The sequence below is a fragment of the Sapajus apella genome, unplaced genomic scaffold, assembly GCF_009761245.1.
Source record: "Sapajus apella isolate SASKATOON/1434 unplaced genomic scaffold, GSC_monkey_1.0 scaffold32, whole genome shotgun sequence".
Classification (NCBI taxonomy): domain Eukaryota; kingdom Metazoa; phylum Chordata; class Mammalia; order Primates; family Cebidae; genus Sapajus; species Sapajus apella.
This window is the reverse complement of record NW_022436972.1, coordinates 5,472,075-5,490,509: the sequence shown is the minus strand read 5'-3', so window position 1 is coordinate 5,490,509 and position 18,435 is coordinate 5,472,075. Positions and strand designations below refer to the sequence as shown.

At 39.5% G+C, this 18,435-nt stretch overlaps 1 protein-coding gene across 1 annotated transcript in view; it reads right to left on the bottom strand.

Annotated features, from left to right (window-relative positions):
* Nucleotides 1-18,435, bottom strand: part of RXFP2 (relaxin family peptide receptor 2) — a 101,058-nt gene that overhangs the window by 28,817 nt on the left and 53,806 nt on the right. The window contains exons 3-7 of the mRNA XM_032294343.1: nucleotides 17,406-17,552; nucleotides 14,006-14,083; nucleotides 10,665-10,770; nucleotides 9,461-9,532; nucleotides 537-608 (exon numbers count right to left, since the gene is read on the bottom strand). Coding sequence (XP_032150234.1) covers nucleotides 537-608; nucleotides 9,461-9,532; nucleotides 10,665-10,770; nucleotides 14,006-14,083; nucleotides 17,406-17,552 — 475 coding nt within the window. The remainder of the gene's footprint in view (nucleotides 1-536; nucleotides 609-9,460; nucleotides 9,533-10,664; nucleotides 10,771-14,005; nucleotides 14,084-17,405; nucleotides 17,553-18,435) is intronic.

The following is an 18,435-nucleotide window of genomic DNA, read 5'->3' as shown; positions in this document are numbered from 1 at the left end:
AGGCTGAGGCAGGAGAATCACTTGAACCTGGGAGGCAGAAGTTGCGGCGGTGAGCTGAGATCACACCTTTGCACTCCAGCCTGGGTTACAAGAGCAAAACTCCATCTCAAAAAAAAAAAAAACAAACAAAAAAATGTTTTGGGATATTACATCACATTAGATTGTAAGGGTATAATAACGAAGTATGTGGGGCCATTTTTGTTTTTGTCCTTTTTGGTCACATGTTTAGTAGACTAGCATTTTAAGAAAATACATAGCAAGTTAGCAAGAGTTAGAATAGAAATAAAATGCTAAAACATTGTGGAAACGACTCAAGCTAGAGAAGACAAGGTTAAGGAGAACATTTATATGTCTTCTGGTAAAAGTAGGAATCTTTTAATAGTTCTTTCAGTGTAATAACTAATCTAAGTACTTTATGATAACCTATTTCTCCCATTTCCTTATGATCACATTGAGCCTTGAAAAAGTACCATTCTATCCTTTTAGTCTTTACTTAAAAATTATGCCTGCAATGTAATGAGAAAGAAGTTACTCACAATATTTGCAGATTATATAATCCAAAAAATGCTTTCCTGGATATGTGTCTAATGCAATTATGCTGAAGAAATCTGGTAGGAATAAGATAGGAGAGTCAGGTGATTATGGCTTATGGACTATATTAGGTTGTTGAATACATTCTTCACTTTCTTTACCTGAAGACAATTGTGAAATTGACTTATAAAGTTCAATGTCCTATTCTCATGTTAGGGAGATATTGTCAGTGAGAAATGGCTATGAACTATTCAATGCTCTCCTCGTGCAATGAGATTGAGGCATCTCTGATTCATACCACTGAACTCCAGTGTTACGTGTCTGGGGAAGGATCTAGTCTTGTTTCTGCAGGCTGTTCTGACTGGCAGGAGTTGCTGGCCATGTGAGACTGGTCAGGCTTTCACTGCTGAACTTTCTTTCTCTTTCTGCACAGAGATACACCTTTAACTCCTCATTTATTTTTATTCTATTCCCATGAATAAAGGAGAGGGCAAGTTTTAATTCTTTTCTATTTCGTGATGCAAAGCGAGGAGGACAAGGCAATTTAGGTACTCAGCATACCAAAGGACATCAGTAGTTGAACCAGGGCAAGTATGCCAACTTCAACTCACAGGATCAGGACTGACTTAACCTCTGAAGCAACTTAACAATACAGTATTGATTCCGTAATTTCGCTGTCAGGAGTATCTAAATAAATAATTTTCATTTGCTGTCATCATTGTACAATGGGAAGTTAGCTCTGAATTCGTATTCTCTGAAGGCTCTCAGGGGCAGGCAATACCTACACTAATAGTAACAAATTACTACATAGTCTTTTTAATGACTTCCATTTCTCTTATTTTGGTTTGAACTGATTCCTAAACTATTACGCAATGCTGACTCATTGTTATGATATTCTACTGCAAAACTATTGGTAGATCACATGCTCATTTGACATCTGGCTGTACTGTGAATTTTGTCACACCGTGATTATTGCCTTGCAGAGCTCCCCAGCCCTTGCCTCTGCGTCACAATTGTGTTGTAAGAGTGCCAGGATAGTGACTCTCTCAGACCTCAAGATAGCCAGGGAAAGCCAAGACTGGAGTGGTTACCAGAGGCCAGGAAGTGGGGAGATGAAGGGGGACAAATGAATATTTATTACCACTGAACTGTACACTTAAAAATGGTAAAGATGGCAAATTATATATATTTAACTTCAGTTAAAACAAGAAAATGAATGTAAATAAAGGTTATTAGAAAGGGGACGGGGGTGGGGGGAAGCCAGGACAGGCTTCCAGTTATCAGCAAACCCGGCCTTTTACCCAAAGTACTTTACAAATATCATCATTTTCCCTACGTTCCACCATGTGCAAAGGGTTGGTACTCCAGAACGTTACATCTGTGGTGATACACAAAGCATCAGTTTAATCCTGCAAAGTAAACTTGAAACCCAGTGTGACTTTGTGCCATCTTAACCCTGTTCCCTGTGCCATATCTGCAGGGAGATGCTTCACAGAGCAGCATAAATTCTGGTTTTGGTTTAAGGTTCTGCTATGAATAGAATGACCTCACACAAATCAATATCTGTTTTAGCATTTTCAGAGCACTTAGACAGATGCAATGAAAGTTAATATGATGAATTATGTCACAGTAGCAAATGAAAATAGTAAAAGAGCAAAATACTCTATTGTAGGTATATTGAAGTTCCTCTTAAATATACAATTCACTACTTAACTACTGCTATTTACGTTTTATTCAAGATGATAAATTCAAAAACGGAACATACATTTTACCTACATGTTGCCACATCTTGAAGAGATGGGTGCAGTTGCAAATTGTGAATTTGACCTTACGCTTTTGTCTTATAAGTCAAGGGAAAGAAAGAGTAAAACCAATGAGCCACACAACTCATCTGCTGTGTACAACCTGTCTTCCTTCACTGACATCAATTAAAACTCAAATTCTTAAATAATGAAGAGCTTCAGCTGGACGTGGTGGCTCACGCCTGTAATCCCAGCACTTTGGGTGGCTAAGGTGGGTAGATAATGAGGTCAGGAGTTCGAGATCAGCTTGACCAACATGGTGAAACCCTGTCTCTACTAAAGATACAAAAATTAGCCAGGCGTGGCAGTGCGTGCCTGTAATCCCAGCTACTCATGAGGCTGAGGCAGGAGAATCACTTGAACCCGGGAGGCGGAGATTGCAGTGAGCCGAGATGGTGCCACTGGATTCCAGCCTGGGCAACAGAACAAGATTCCGTCTCAAAAATAATAATGATAATAATAACAATAATAATGAAGAGCTTCTAGTCTTCTGTTTAGTTGGCTGACTGCCACCCCATAGAGAACTGTAGTCCCTCCCAGGTCCCATGTCTCAGACTTAGGCTGCTGAACTTGAACTGCTGTCTTCTTTGCAGAACAGTAGCTTAAAGAATATAAGGGGATATTTGGAAACGTGACAACTTGGCAGGTGGTGCCCTCTTTTTATTCAGAGCTGAGATACGAGCCCATTTAATATACTTTACACCGAATGGCTTTTCTAAGAATAATTTATGGGTTCATGAATTCCTGCTGTTTCAGCTGTCAGGACTTTTCAAGCAGAAACACCAGGAATTTATGTACCTGAAACTAAAGCAAGTAAATGCTTTAATGACATGCATGTTTATAGGCTATTTTTGAATGTGCCTTTTTGTATCCAAGAGCCAGGCAGACACCTTGAATTACGTTTTGTTGCCAGTGATTGTATTTAACAAGAACCCAGATTAAGAAGGAATTCCTCATTTATAAAAGGTTTATGTTACAATAAGGAGGAGAACTGCTGTTTGTTTCCATGGTAGCAGTGATAAAGTATCATAGTCAATCTCCTAAATTGTATTTTCTTTCTCTGGAAGGTCATTGGAAACTGCTTCCACCCCCAACTTAGAAAGGCCTGACATTTTAAAAGATTATTAAAATGAATAAACTGATCAATAGTAAAAGCATTCAGATCATTTAAGCAACACTTATTCATCTGGCAATTAAGATTTAATTTTGATTTAGGAATTTGTTTTCCTGGATACCTAAATGACCTCAACTCCACTATGAAAATTTAGAGCATTCCAGACTGGAGACTCCGTTGACATTAAATTTGTATCTCATAGGACTATAGTCCCCAGCCTATCTTCTGGCACCAGGGACTGGTTTCATAGAAGACAATGTTTTTTCTTTTCTTTTCTTTTCTTTTGAGACAGAGTTACGCTCTGTTGCCCAGTCTGGAGTGCAGTGGTGAGATCTCGGCTCACTGCAACCTCGACTTTTTGGTTTCAAGTAATTCTCCTGCCTCAGCCTTCTGAGTAGCTGGGACTACAGGCACATGTCACCATGCCTGGCTAATTCTTTTTTGTATTTTTAGTAGAGATGGGGTTTCACCATGTTGGCCAGGCTGGTATCAAATTCCTGACCTCAAGTGATCCACCTGCCTTGGCCTCTCAAACTGCTGAGATTGCAGGCAAGAGCCACTGTGCCTGGCCAATTTTTCTATGGACAGGGAGCAGGGATGGTTTCAGGATGATTCAAGTGTGTTACATTTATCAATAGATTCTCTTAAAGAGGGCATAGCACAACTTAGATCCCTTGCATGTGCAGTTCACGGTAGGGTTCACGCTCCTGTAAGAATCTAATGCCACCACTGATCTGACAGGAGGAGGCAGAGCTCAGCTTTGCTTGCTCACCCACCACTCACCTCCTGGTGTGCAGCCCAGTTCCTAACATGCCACAGACTGGTACCGGTCCATGGTTTGGGGGCTGGAGACCCCTGTCATAGGCTATATCTGAATACAACTTAAATATGCAGATTAACCTTATTAGCTCAATACGGTCTAAAACACATATTTGTGTATGTATGTTCTTTGCTCAAACAGAATAAAATTCAGATACCTTAGCTGGCAATCATGATTCAATGACCTCTCCAGCATATGTTCCATCATCTCCTATGGGAATGCTTTCCCTCTAGACAAACTGCCTGTTCACCCTCTTCTCAACATCCTATGAGCATTTCTGCTTGTTTCTTTCTTCTCCCTGGTGAAGATGCTCCCCACCTTCTCTTTAGTTCTACATGGTAGTCCTACCCATAGTGCATTCAGCAAATACTTATTAATCCTCATTAGGTTCTTACCATGTATGCTACGACATGAGGCTCAATAGGCCAGGAGAGAACCAGGAGGGCTGTCCAGCCCATGAAGAGGGTGTGGTTGTCAGAGAGTAGTTCCTTCAGGAAGGAAAGTGAGGGCTTCATGAAAATAGAATGGTAGTTGACCCAAGTCATGTGCAAAACAGTAAAGAATACTGTGAGCAGTAAAAATGTGTACCTAGTTTTATTGTAAAAGCAAGAAAGTGTTAAGGAAAGTCTCAGTTTGCTTCCTGGAACCTGTTTTATAATGTGAGATAATATACAAGGAACAACTGCTTATTTCTCAACTCCTACTTTGTTCCTGTCTTCTGAATCAAAGAAGATGGTCTCAGGATTGAAGCAAATGGAAAGGCTAGATGGCAGGTCAGTGAAAGTCCAAGATGGTAGAAGGTGTTAATCAAAATTAATTAAAGCTCTCTGGTTTGGAAACTTTTTCCCAGAAATTGAGAAATGCCAAAAAATGAGAACGTCAAATCATGATCAATTGCTGAAGAATCCTGAGAAAGGATGAGCAGCTGGAAAGTTCAAGATGGCAAATGTAGTCTTAACTTCTCAAAAAGGAAAGAAGTTGGTCTTACAAGCTGTAGTTGGATGAGCTCAATGCTGGTCCTGGGAAGATCATAGAACAGGTGTATATGATGCTGGTTTTTCTATGCCTCAAGGAGAAAGTGACCAGGACAGTTCACAAGAAACCACATGACAGACCAACTTCATTTTATTCTTTGAAAGACTGTGCAGACCTATGTGATAAACATTTTTACATGTCTATTGGGCATTGATCAAGCAGTTTTATAATTTTTTATGGACAAAAGAAAGAATGATACATATTCTTATCTGAAGAATGATGATGAAGGAATATAGAAAGAAAATTTGGTGCTGTTCTCTTCAATATTTTACTCCATGACCTGGGTGAAGATAGTTGATCTTATTTGCAGATGACAGAATTATGGGAGGAATATTGACTATGATGGAAAATACAAAAAGACCCTCGCACTCTGGTAAGAAAAGCTGAATCTGAGAGGATGAAATTGACTAGGGATGTACTTAAGGACCCACAACTACCTCTCAAATGCTAAATGCGTGAGTATAAGATGTAGCACACTCATCAGTTAGCAGCAACACAAATTATAGATCACTAGCATTTAAGGGTATCAAGAAGTCATCAAAAGAGCAATATAATCATAGGACACATGGAGTACAGAAGGAAAGGGATGCTAGTTCTTCCCTGTTTGCCTCGGTCATGTTACAGGGATAATATTACATGTATTCTAGATATCATCCATCAAGACGGATGTAGGCAAACATATATAGTATTATGACCAGAATGATGGACAGATTTGAAACTATGTCCTTTAGGGAAGAATTTAAGGAACTGAGGCTACTTAGGGAAGAGATTTGTGGTGTGGTGGAGGGTAATGACAGCTAGCCTTAAATATCTGTAGATTTATGTAGAAGACTGATGAGATGTGTTCTGAGCAATCTCTTGGGGGTAAATTTAGGAATGATGGGGAGCTTTAGAGGCACCTTGAGCAGTGGTAATGTGGACAAAATTATTAGTGAGTTGTTTGAAATTCCATTTCCACAGCACCTTCTAATCCTGTTTTTTTTTCTCCATAGCCCTAACCACCACCTAACAAATTATATATTTTCAACTTTGTTTATTGACTGTCTGTCTTGATTGGAAATTAAGCTCCACAGGCTTAATTTCATCTGTGGCTTTTTTTCTGTGTTATTCATGCTGTCTCATTGGTGCCTAGCACCTTGTAGGTATCAATAAGTATTCGTCACAGGAGTGAATGAATATGTGGATCTTGCTAGCTGCTGCTGTCCTGCTATCGGAAACCAAGAGTTCTGGCCGAGGCCAGAACTGACATGCTTTCCTGGGGATGGTGTGGTCTTTGCCACATTGGTTATTAGAGTCATTGTATGAGGATTGGGAAAGAAAAGGGTAAGAGTAGATGGAGGGACAAGAAGTAGGACAGGTGCCGGGAGCTCTTTTTCTGGGGGTTTGGAAAAGAGCAGGAGGAGCTGAGGAGTGTGCTAAGGGGTGGGGTGGATAGGAGATTTAAGGAAGCATCACTGAGCTTATGAGCTGCTCTGGGATATTTGAGTGTAAAGAACTTGAGTTATTTCAAATCAAAGTTTACTCACTGGGTGATTTCATTGACAATAACACCTTCTGAGCCTGGACTACATGGATGGGATTCCAAAGGAGCATGATCAGAAGGTTTGGGTTTGAGGCCAAACTCTACTGCTTGTCAGCTGGCTGACTTTGGGCAAACAACCTCTCTTCCCGAGTGGCTTTCCTCATTCCTGTAACTGCTGTAATGGTGTCTGCCCCACCTCATAGACTTTGGGGATCAAAACTGAAATGAAAATTCCAAGTATCTTTAACTTCAAAAAGTGGCAGATGACTGTAAGCAATTGTGTTTTGTCGCCCTGTGCTTTATCTTACATATAACAGACATTTAGTGAACGTTTATTGATGAGAGTCTCATAACCTCTTTTCTATGAGTCTCTGGGAAAATTAAATTGCCTGCAAATCATCAAACAGCAGTTCTCATGGGGAGAAGCCCTGCCAGGTAATATTCAGGTTACGATGTGGTTCCTGTTTTCTCCGACAAAGTAGAATTAAACATTTACTTGGAGAAATTGCTAGGTAACCTTGACAATAAAGGTTAATTCCTGTCTTTTTTCACTTGGAAAATTGGGGACCTGAATTATTAAATTGCTTCTATAGTCTTCCCTTCAGTGGGCTAGCAGTGACCAGGACCGCAGAGGGAGATACTGGTATAGAACACAGTTATGGGTTAATAGACCAAGGAAGGACATGGCCTGAGAAGTCGAATTTTAACCCTCCTACTTGACCCTCTAGTGACCCTTCTCCCTCTCCAGAAGTTGGCTTTGCCACCAAATTAGGGGGCAAAACATATATAAGGGAATTCTACATGGGGTAGGACAGTCTGTGCTGGTAGAAATTCAGTTGAATGCTAGAACGATTTCTTTCCCTCTTAAGGTTTCTTGTTTTGGTAAAGTAAGTACTACCTTGGACATCAGAAGACATTGGCTCTCATTCTGGGTCTTACATTGACCAGTTGTAGATCTTAGGTGAGTCATTTAACCACTCCCGACTTTAGTTACTTCGTGTATAATGAAAAGATTTAACCGGAAATCCTTAAAACTTATATGACTCTAGAAAATAGAATTTCAATTGCTATGAAACAAGAATTCTGAAACAAACATCTCTTCCCCTCCTTTCTGCTAGTGCTATTTTATTTTTCCTCCCACATGTATTATTCAGGCAGTGCAAAGACAATATTGATTCATCTAAAGAACATGTTGTGATTTTAGGGATTTCTTGGAAGACTAGGAACAATGTGGTTAGAATTTCCTCTCTAGAGGAATCTGGACATGCAGAGCCAATGCATAGCTACTCTGGGGTGACAGTGACAACAGGACAACCTACCCACATACTTTAGGATGAAGCAGCAGGTCTGAGAGCAGCCAGGTTTACAGAGGCCACAGTCAAACCCAAGTATGATTGAGTATTGATGTCCACACAAGGCTCTACCTCGTGGACTTCCATTTGCTACTTCCTTTCTTGTATGAGGAAATTTGTACCTAAATTCAGGAACACAAATCCTTGATGGTATTTCAAACCAAATGTGTGTGTCCAGTATCAGCAAAGATTCAGATCATTTTCATTCCTGGATTTTCATAAATTTCACATTTCTAGAAACTTTTCTCCTCTATGCTGGATATTGAAGGATAAAACAATAGGGTGATGGTACCGCCAAGGGGCGTTGCAGAATGTACAGCATTCTCTTGCTAATTTTGTTATCTAGTCTAATGATCATCTCAGCAGGTGTAGCCCCTCCAGTGCCCCAGAGTGACTGGTCCAGAGGGACTGACAGACATCGATCTGACTTGCAAAAGACTGATACATGAACCTGAATATTCTCCATTTATTAATGTGAATAGCACATACCCCATCCCAGTGATACGAATGCTCTTATTCTCTATTCCATGCAGCTTTTCAAATACTTTAAAACAAAGAGGTTGGAAAATTAAATTCGTCATCCTAAGGTTGCTTGGTGAGTAGGGAATCAAAGCAAAGGGATATGGATAGTATCAAGAGATTGTTCATGAAAATTGTGGTAGAGATTGATGGTGCGTCCTGACCCTCCAAGAGAGATCATCTCTAGGGATTATATTTCCTAGATCCTTGTTTTCTTTCTTGAATGATGCTGGAAGAATATTGGCCCTTCTTTGTCATAGAAAACCTTCTTTGCTGATCATGCCCTATTTATGGGCATTTTCTTTCCTCAGATATGTTAATATCACTGATTGTACTGCTCCTGTGTTATCATTCCTAACACCCTGGGGGATGTCTGTACCCTATCATTATGTATTTGAAATGATCTGATTGTTCTTGTCTATGCTATCACTCTTTTTTTCAAGTTAAAAAGTGCCTCTGAGTCTGCAATGTCATTTTCCAAATAATCTTGAGGAAAATAATAAAATGTGTGCCTTTCTATTGAGATGTTTTACCTCGACTCCAAGTTAATTCTCTGAAAAAGTTTAAACAAAATGAGTTCAGCTCCTTTAAATTATGAAATGGAAAGATAATATGCTTTTAAATGTTTTATTTTCTAATCTTAATTACATTTAGAAACATAAATAATGATAAAGATAAACTTTCTATTTTATTTTTAGATAAAAAACATCTTACAACACCACAAGGAATTTTTTTTTAATAAATATGCTATTAATGGCTACTTACATCTTTTTAAGTTTTGTGTATTTGATGAAAACTTTATCTGGAAGACTGTGGATTTTGTTTTTCTTAAGAGACCTAAAATAACATGTAAAGCAAACTTCATTATGGATTTTTATGGCCAACCAAACTCTTCCCTAGAAGCCACATGCTTGGGAAAAGAATATTTGATGATGTCCATTATACTAATCCATATTTACATATGACAATGGGCTGGGCGTGGTGGCTCACGCCTGTAATCCCAGCACTTTGGGAGGCCGAGGCAGGTGGATCACGAGGTCAAGAGATAGAGACCATCCTGGTCAACATGGTGAAACCCCATCTCTACTAAAAATACAAAAAAAAATTAGCTGGGCGTGGTGGCGCATGCCTGTAATCCCAGCTACTCGGGAGGCTGAGGCAGGAGAATTGCCTGAACCCAGGAGTTGGAGGTTGAGGTGAGCCGAGATCACGCCACTGCACTCCAGCCTGGGTAGCAAGAGTGAAACTCCGTCTCAAAAAAAAAAAAAAAAAAAAAACCATGACAATGACTAAAAATTTTTCATGGGAGGGTAAAAATTTTATATAGCAAAATAAAGTAGTTCGTGAATATCTGACAGTAGCTGGTTAGTATAATAGACTGGAAAGTCCATGGTGATTTAACTTCCTTGTTTTTACTCTCTGGGTGCATTACCAGACCAAACAAAACCAAAAACCAACCAAAAATCCCAACCCACTCATGCATGCCCAAATGATGACATGACTGAAGATTCTTGAGGCTTTCAAGAACTTTATGCAAAGTACAGAAAGTTTTGCATGATATAGCACAGCTACTAGCTTCACGGATCTTTTATATCTTTGCAGTCTTGGATAGATTACCAATGTTAAAAATGACATAGAATAAGTGAGTGTGCTTCCTTAAAAAACAAAACAAAACAAAAAAAATTCAGCACAAGCACAGTAGTAATTATACATACATCAAAAAGCAATTGAAAATAAGAACTCCAGACCCACAGACATTTGTGAGCTAACTGATCACAGGCTAAGCTAACACACAGTGTGTAAACCACTTTTTCCCATTGAATAGGAAGCATGCAGAATTCTCTGATGACTGGTCGTTTTAAACAGAGTTTCTATCATTTTGCTAATATTCAAGCAACATTGTTAGGTTTTTCCTTGGTTTTCATGTGACTCTAGGGACAAATATAAACAACAATTAAGTTTTACTTACAGTAATGTCACATTGTTAGAAATCATTGGCACAGACTTTAAGCCACCATTTACACATTCCAATTCAGTTTCTTTGCAGTCACAGCATTGTGGATAGTGTTTTAGAACTGATGGGAGAAAAAGAGTAAGATTTCACTAGTGAATACATTTCTTTAATTATGACTTTGTCTTTAATAACCGATAGTGCTCTCTTTTCATCGAATGTATAAAATTTACATCTGTTAAATGAACTCATTCAGCTGCTAATAAAAGTAAATAAGAATTCTCTCCTACTCAAATGTAGACCAATGTATTAATCTCAGTTCTAGCTTCTAGTAGTCATTTCAGAGGTATTTACCAAGTGATTAGAAAAAAAAACCACAAAGTGTTAACTATCATAAACTCACCTAGTGAAGCAGCACTAAGTTCACCTCAATGAAAAGCAGTATGATTGAGTAATTCTTAATGGACATGACTGAGTCAATTCAATTCGTTTGAATAGCATAAAATAGTTGCCCAATAAATGCTTGTTGTTTAAAATCAGATTCAATTTTTTTCTTTTTTCAAACTTCCCTTAGAGCCATGAGAAGAGTGAGATGACGTTTCTACCGTAACCACCCTGGCACCTTACTAAAGTCCATCCAGCCAGATATTCTTTCATTTTGATTCCTTGTTTTTCATTACTATGAAGTTGAAAGTTGAAGGTAAAAGTTGTAGAGAAGCCGCAAAGCTGAGATAACCAAAGATCTGTATATCTGAAGCATTCAGGAGAAAGAAGGATTTAGGATGTACTCTGAAGGGACTTACATAGTTACTAACATAATGGCATGTAAAGGAGTGAGAAATCCCAAGAGAAGCCAGGCCACATTGGTTCACAGATCAGTCACTGTGTGTGTGTGTGTGTGTGTGTGTGTGTGTGTGTGTGTGTGTGTGTGTAAGAGAAAGGAAGAGAGAAGAGGGCAGAGGAGAGAGAGGAGTTTGAGAGAGAGAGGGCAAGTATTTCTGGAGTCTGATTTCTTAGCCTGTGGATTTTGTACTGATAGAGCTAAGAATGTGAGAGTTATTTTTGAATGTATTTTGTTATTATTGATTTTAATGTAATAATAAGTTCTTTTCAGTTGCCCTGCTTCTTTTAGATCACTTTTATCCAAATGTTATTTTAAAAAATAAATTTTACTGAATTTCATTAGTAAAGCCGACAAACTTCTACTGAGTATCTGCTTAAAGGATGCTTTTAGTGTATACATGTTGGAAAATATTTTATGTTGTCTATACAGTATGTATATGTTAATTAGCTCAACTTCCTAAAGATAACTTTCAGATACTTACGTCAATGTTTATTGACATAACCATCATTAAAATAGTGGTTATATGATTAAATTAAAAACCTGTGGTTGGAAACTTATTTATCAATATAATAATTTCATATGGTCAAGCTGGGTGTGTCACCAAAACCAGAAATGTGAGCATTAATTGTTCACCCTCCGTCACCTGCAAGCCAATCATGCCCCCAGCCTCTCTGAATTCTTTTTCTGAAATGTCTTTTGCATCTCTCTCTACCTCAATCTTCTCAGTGGTGTTTTCTGAGCATTGCAATAAACATAATAACCAATATCTCTTTTATCATCATTCTTTCTCCTCCATCTGAGCATGATTGACATTTTGGGTCAATTGTTCTTGGTCATGAGAGGCTGCCCTGTGCATTGTAGGATGTTCAGCAGTATCCCTGGCTTCTACGCACTAGATGCCAGCAGCAACCCACCCTCCTCCATCAGGATGATGAAAAGCGTCTCCAGGCTGGGCATGGGTGGCTCATGCCTGTAATCCCAGCACTTTGGGAGGCTGTGACAGGTGGATTGCTTGAGCCCAGGAGTTTGAAACCAGCCTGGGCAATATAGTGAGAACCATCTCTACGAAGAATACAAAAATTAGCCAGGCATGGTGGTGCACGTCTGTAGTCCCAACTACCCAGGAGGCTGAGGATCACTTGAGCCTGGGAGGTTCGAGGCTGCAGTGAGCTGTGACTGTGCCACTGCACTCCATCCTGGGCAACAGAGTGAGATCCTGTCTCACACACACACACAAATGTTTCCAGATACTATCAAACATTCTTTGCAAGCACCATTGCCATGGCTGAGACTCACTGCTCTAATACATTCTCTGCAATTCTAGTGAAAGAATCTTCCTCACGTATGTTTCTGATCATGTGTTCTTCCTCCTCATTACAAAATAAAATAAATATAAGACCAAACCAAACAAACATAAGACCCACAACTGTGGTGATTGGCGATTGTATACAGTAGTGACCTTTAAAATGGGATGTGTGCAAGATAACCCACTGTGGATTAGGAAGAAAATAGTCGAAATTTTGGTTATATTTTTAAATTTTATCCTTTTTAGTTTCTAATTTTCATACAGAATATTCTTGTATATAATAAAATACATAAGTGGTAATTATAAACCGGTATTATAAAGTACATAAAATACTATTAGTGTAGTATTTGATATATGTACATTATATACATACATTTACATATACTTACTAATGTATGTTATTGTACATTCATCTCCATAGTTATATATCTATGTCTCTATATATACACACACACCCCTAAAATTCTATCTATGGGATAGAGGTCACACTTCAAGGTGTGCACCAAAACCTTTCATGGGCTGGCTCCAGCCTTCGAGGTCCAGCTCCTGCTCCTCCTCCTCATGCACTCAGAATGGTGTGAAAAGGCATCCTGCAGCCTGCAGTGCATCTTCTGACCCCAGTGTTTTGCTGATTTTGCTCCCCTGCTCATCCTGTCACCTCTTATCCTTTCCTCCATCCAAGGACTTCAAAGTCCATCTCAAATGTCATCCTCTCTGGGACTCTTTCCCCTTTCCCAGCACAGCCATCATCTCTTCCAATGGGCTTCCCCATTCCCTGGTGCAAACTTTATTCCTCCCCTTTAGCAAGAATATTGTATCATCACCACTTTTGTAAGGAGCGGTCTTTCTTGCTACATGTGAAGTGTTTGTGGGTTAGAACCCCATCATCATTGTCCTCTCAGTGCCTAATATCTTTCTTGAATACAATAATTAAAAGGAATAAGAACTTTACTATTTGTCACAATTATTCAATACTTATATATTCTTGCAATCAGAGAGTAATGCATGAAAATAGCATACATGGAGATGGTTGTTTTCTTTTTTCTCCTTCCAATCCCACAGGCAGACAGCAGACCTGTTAGCCAGGGAAATGCATTGAACTGAAATGGAAATTCTCGAGGGGTTTTGTCACATTACCCATATAAATTTGTGTACCACAAATCATGTTTTTCGCAAAGGTGATTCTGTCTTTGAATCAAAACCACTTACAGCACTCCTGTGTTAAGGCCACCTTGTTAGCATTTCCATGGACTGTGCCAAATATGGTCGCCCATCCACTAGTGTCACCTGTGAAATGGTGATTGATGTGTGTCAGTTATTCTAGAAATTAAATACCATCTTACAAAAATATAACAGTTTGATAATTTTAAACTAAAATATGTTTAAGTAATAGAATGATTGATATTTTAAATACATAGATAGTAAGGGAGAAAAAGTTAGGCAGACATCTGCAACGTTTCCCTTTTTTACATGAACAATACTCCAAATGTATGTATCATAAAATTTACAATGCAAATATATGATTATTTTACATAAATATAAATGTCTTGGAAAATATCAAGTATTTCTAATACTAACATTTTCCATGTTTGACCTTAAATTTGAGGATCTCCGAAGAAAATACCTGAATTTAGTTTTTGTCATGAGCATACTGCTGTATGTGCAGACACTTGATAGATATATTGAGTTCTGATAACATTTATGTAATCTGAATTTTTTTAATAAAGCAAAAGCAATGTTTTTTTTTAAAAAAAATAAAGGCTTTTGTCTGGGCGCAGTGGCGCTTGTCTCTAACTTTAGCACTTTGGGAAGCGGAGGTGGGTGGGTTGCTTGCATGCAGAAGCTCAAACCAGCCTGGGAAACATAGGAAGACCCTCTCTCTACAAAAAATAAAAAATTAACTGGGTGTGGTGGTGCACACCTGTAGTCCTAGCTACTCGGGAGACTGAAGTGGGAGGATAGCTTAAGCCCAGGAGGTCACACAGCTGCAGTGAGCCGTGATCATGGCACTGCACTCCAGCCTGGGTGACAGAGTCTCTGTCTGTCTTAAATAAATAAATAAATAAAGGTTTTGAGTCTTACTGAGAAAAATCACATTTCCTCAATTTGTCATATATTTTCAATTTGTCTTATGTAAATATAATTTATTTGCCAAATTTTCTTCTTTTTGTGATAAATCATATTTTTTAAAAAGGAGGCCTAATTGTGAAGTATAGTTATTTCAGTATACACTATAAAATAATAAAATATGCATTATAATGTAAGATACTGACTTTCACACAAATACCTAAGTAAATTAAAATAATTGCCCATAGTCTGCTTCAATCCTTGGAATCTTTATTTCTATTTCTTATTAATATTCTCATTGATCCTACTATGATGGCTCCCTCACTTGCGTTATTTAATTTGGGTTCAGAAATCCCCATGGAGTAAACATTCATGGTCTCTGGTTCCCATGCAGCAAAGAGGAAAGGACAAGAATTTGACTAACTTGCCCATTGGCATCCAGAGAGCTGCCTCCAAAACTGAGCACTGATTGAGTGCCTACTGTGTACTCTACTGCTCTTGACTCATCGTGATGAGACTCAGGTAAATTGTATTTATTTTCCTAGAAAGAAACTTTTTGAGAAGAGACCTTGTGTGAGGCGTGGTGGCTCATATCTGTAATCCCAGCACTTTGGAAGGGCCAAGGCAGGCAGACCACCTGAGGTCAGGAGTTCCAGACCAGCCTGGCCAACATGGTGAAACCCTCTCTGTACTAAAAATACAAAAATTAGCCAGGCATGGTGGCAGGCGCCTGTAATCCCAGCTACTCAGGAGTCTGAGGCAGGAGAATCACTTGAATCCAGGAGGCGGAGGTTGCAATGAGCTGAGATCGAGCCATTGCCTTCCAGCCTGGTGACAAGAGCAAGACTTCGCCCCCCACAAAAAAACAAAAAACTAAAACTAAAAGCAACAACAACAGTGAAAAGATAAGGCATTCTACTTTGTGCAGCGTACAGATACACCCAGGGTGCTATGATAACACACAGAAACTGCCGTCATGCTAGACCAGTGATACAGCTTCAGGGGGCCAGGGAAGTCCTCCTGGAGATGGGAACACTTAAACTGGGCCCTAAAGAATGAGTAGAAGTGATCCATGGGAAGTGTGGGCAGAGGCTGTGTCCCTCAGAGGGAGGCATGCCTGAGTACCCCGGGGAAGGACAGCAGATTTTAGAGATGCATGCGTGGGATTTCCTGCCCCACTTCGATGGTTGGTTGGCAGTGCTGAAGAGAGGTAGCTCTCTGTGGCAGAAAACACACAGGATTCTTTCAGATTAACTAGACATGTCAGCCTTTCTTGGCATCAGTTTCCTCCAGAGAAGAATATTTTTTTGTTTCAATGAACAGAGCTGAAATTGGCGTGTAAGATGCTCTGTGATCTGGCCTCTGGTTACCCCTTCATTTCCTGTGTATATCCCTGTTCACTCTGCTTGAGTCACACACCAGCAAACACATTATCCTGTTTCAGTCAGCCTTGGGCCTTTGCACTTGATGTTGCCTTTGCCTGGAATTCTGCCTCTCTAGAATATTTCATAGTTTCTTTCTTTTTTTTATTTAGTTCTCAATCCAAGTGTCACCATCTTAAAAAGATTTTCTCTGGTTACGTCCTTGAGGTATCCCTCCCTCCAAGTTTCTTTTTATCTCATTATCCTGTTTCATTTCCTTACTTATCATATTGAGATTATTTAATTTTTGCATACAGGTTTATCATCTTAGTTCACATTGCCCATGTGAACTCCACAATGTCAAGATACTTGTCTCCCTTGAGCTCACTGTGTCCCAGTGATTTGGAGATCCCCTGGCACATAGTGGGCACTCAGTATAGGTCTGTTTTATCAATTAATTCTCTAGCTAGGCCCATTCACACTTTATGAATAGTCTTTTCTTTCTTTCTTTTTTTTTTTTTTTTTTTTTTTTTGAGATGAAGCTTCGCTCTTGTTGCCCAGGCTGGAGTGCAGTGGCACAATCTCAGCTCACTGTAACCCTGCCTCCTAGGTTCAGGTGATTCTTCTGCCTCAGCCTCCCCAGTAGCTGGGATTACAGGCGTCCACGACCACACCCAGCTAATTTTTGTTTGTTTGTTTTTGTATTTTTAGAAGAGACGGGGTTTTACCATGTTGGCCAGGCTGATCTCAAACTTCTGACTTCAAGTGATCCACCTGCCTTGGCCCCCCCAAAGTGCTGGGACTACAGGTGTCAGCCACCGTGCTTGGGTACTTTGTGAATATTCTTGAAGCTGAACCAAATTACCAGCCATAAGGAGGTAGTCATAGGAAGCCCCTTAAAATTAAAATGTGAGTACCAGGTAGATTTTCAAATATAATTTCAATTTTTATAAAATATAACATTTTATGACACTGTATTTCTGACTTAAGCAACCTCTATATACAAAAATTCAAGTCGTTATCACAAATACACTGGGGAGTCATTATTTGTATTTCAAAGGGAGTCCCTACAGAACACCAAATCAGCTTTCCTAGTTCATCACAATCACTGTCCAACCGACCCATAGTTTTGGGGTGTTCATAAAGTGAGGCACACATGGGGAGCCGAGGGGAGCACTCACCACAGTTCTCCTCGTCCGCCCCGTTCCCACAGTCATCCTTGCCATCACAGTGAAAAGCTCGGGGTAAGCACTTGGTAAGATTCCCACAGGGAAAATATCCTTTTTGGCAGGGAGGGGTGATTGTGCTACCTTCACTTAGTGCAAAATCTACATGAAAGAGGGGGCAAAAACAAAGCGTTATCATGGCCACGCTGTCTCCATGTTGTCTCATTTCATTTTCACAAGAAACATAACAGTTGAGTTCCTCTAGTGTTATTCTCGGTGCGCAATTTCTTTGAATAATATTCTTAATGACAACATTTTTTTTTTTCAGATGGAGTCTCGCTCTGTTGCCAGGCTGGAGTGCAATGGCATGATCTGATCTTAACTCACTGCAACCTCCACCTCCCAAATTCAAGTGGCTCTCCTGCCTCAGCCTCCTGAGTAGCTGGGATTATAGGCAGGTACCACCATGACTGGCTAATTTTTGTATTTTTAGTAGAGTCATTGTTTTACCATGTTGGCCAGGCCAGTCTCAAACTCCTGACCTCATGATCTACCCACCTTGGGCCCCCAAAGTGCTGGGATTACAGGTGTGAGCCACCACGCCCGGCCAATTATAACATTTTAGACAGCCATGATTATACCCAACTCTAGCTATATCAGGCACAGAATCCAGGTTCATTTTGAATTCACTTCCACAAGGTAATCATAAACAAAACCAGATATATTGTCCTAGTTTTGTATGAAATCAAGGAGTCATACACTCTTGGAAACGGAAAGGTATAACCATGAGCTAATACAGTCAAATGTGTAGATTTATTTACTTATTAATCATTTATAAGAAGAATTTGAGGTGGCATGATAAAAATAGACCTGCAAAGGGAGAGTTTAAGAGAGAGCTAGAGAGAAATCCAGAAACACATTAGAATGAGGGCAACTAGGATTGACCATTGAACACTCATGTCTGGTGTCTACTGGGTCTACTGTTTGCCAGATGCTTCACACAGTAGTTATCATCATTAATCTTTCAGCCAGACTATGGGATGGG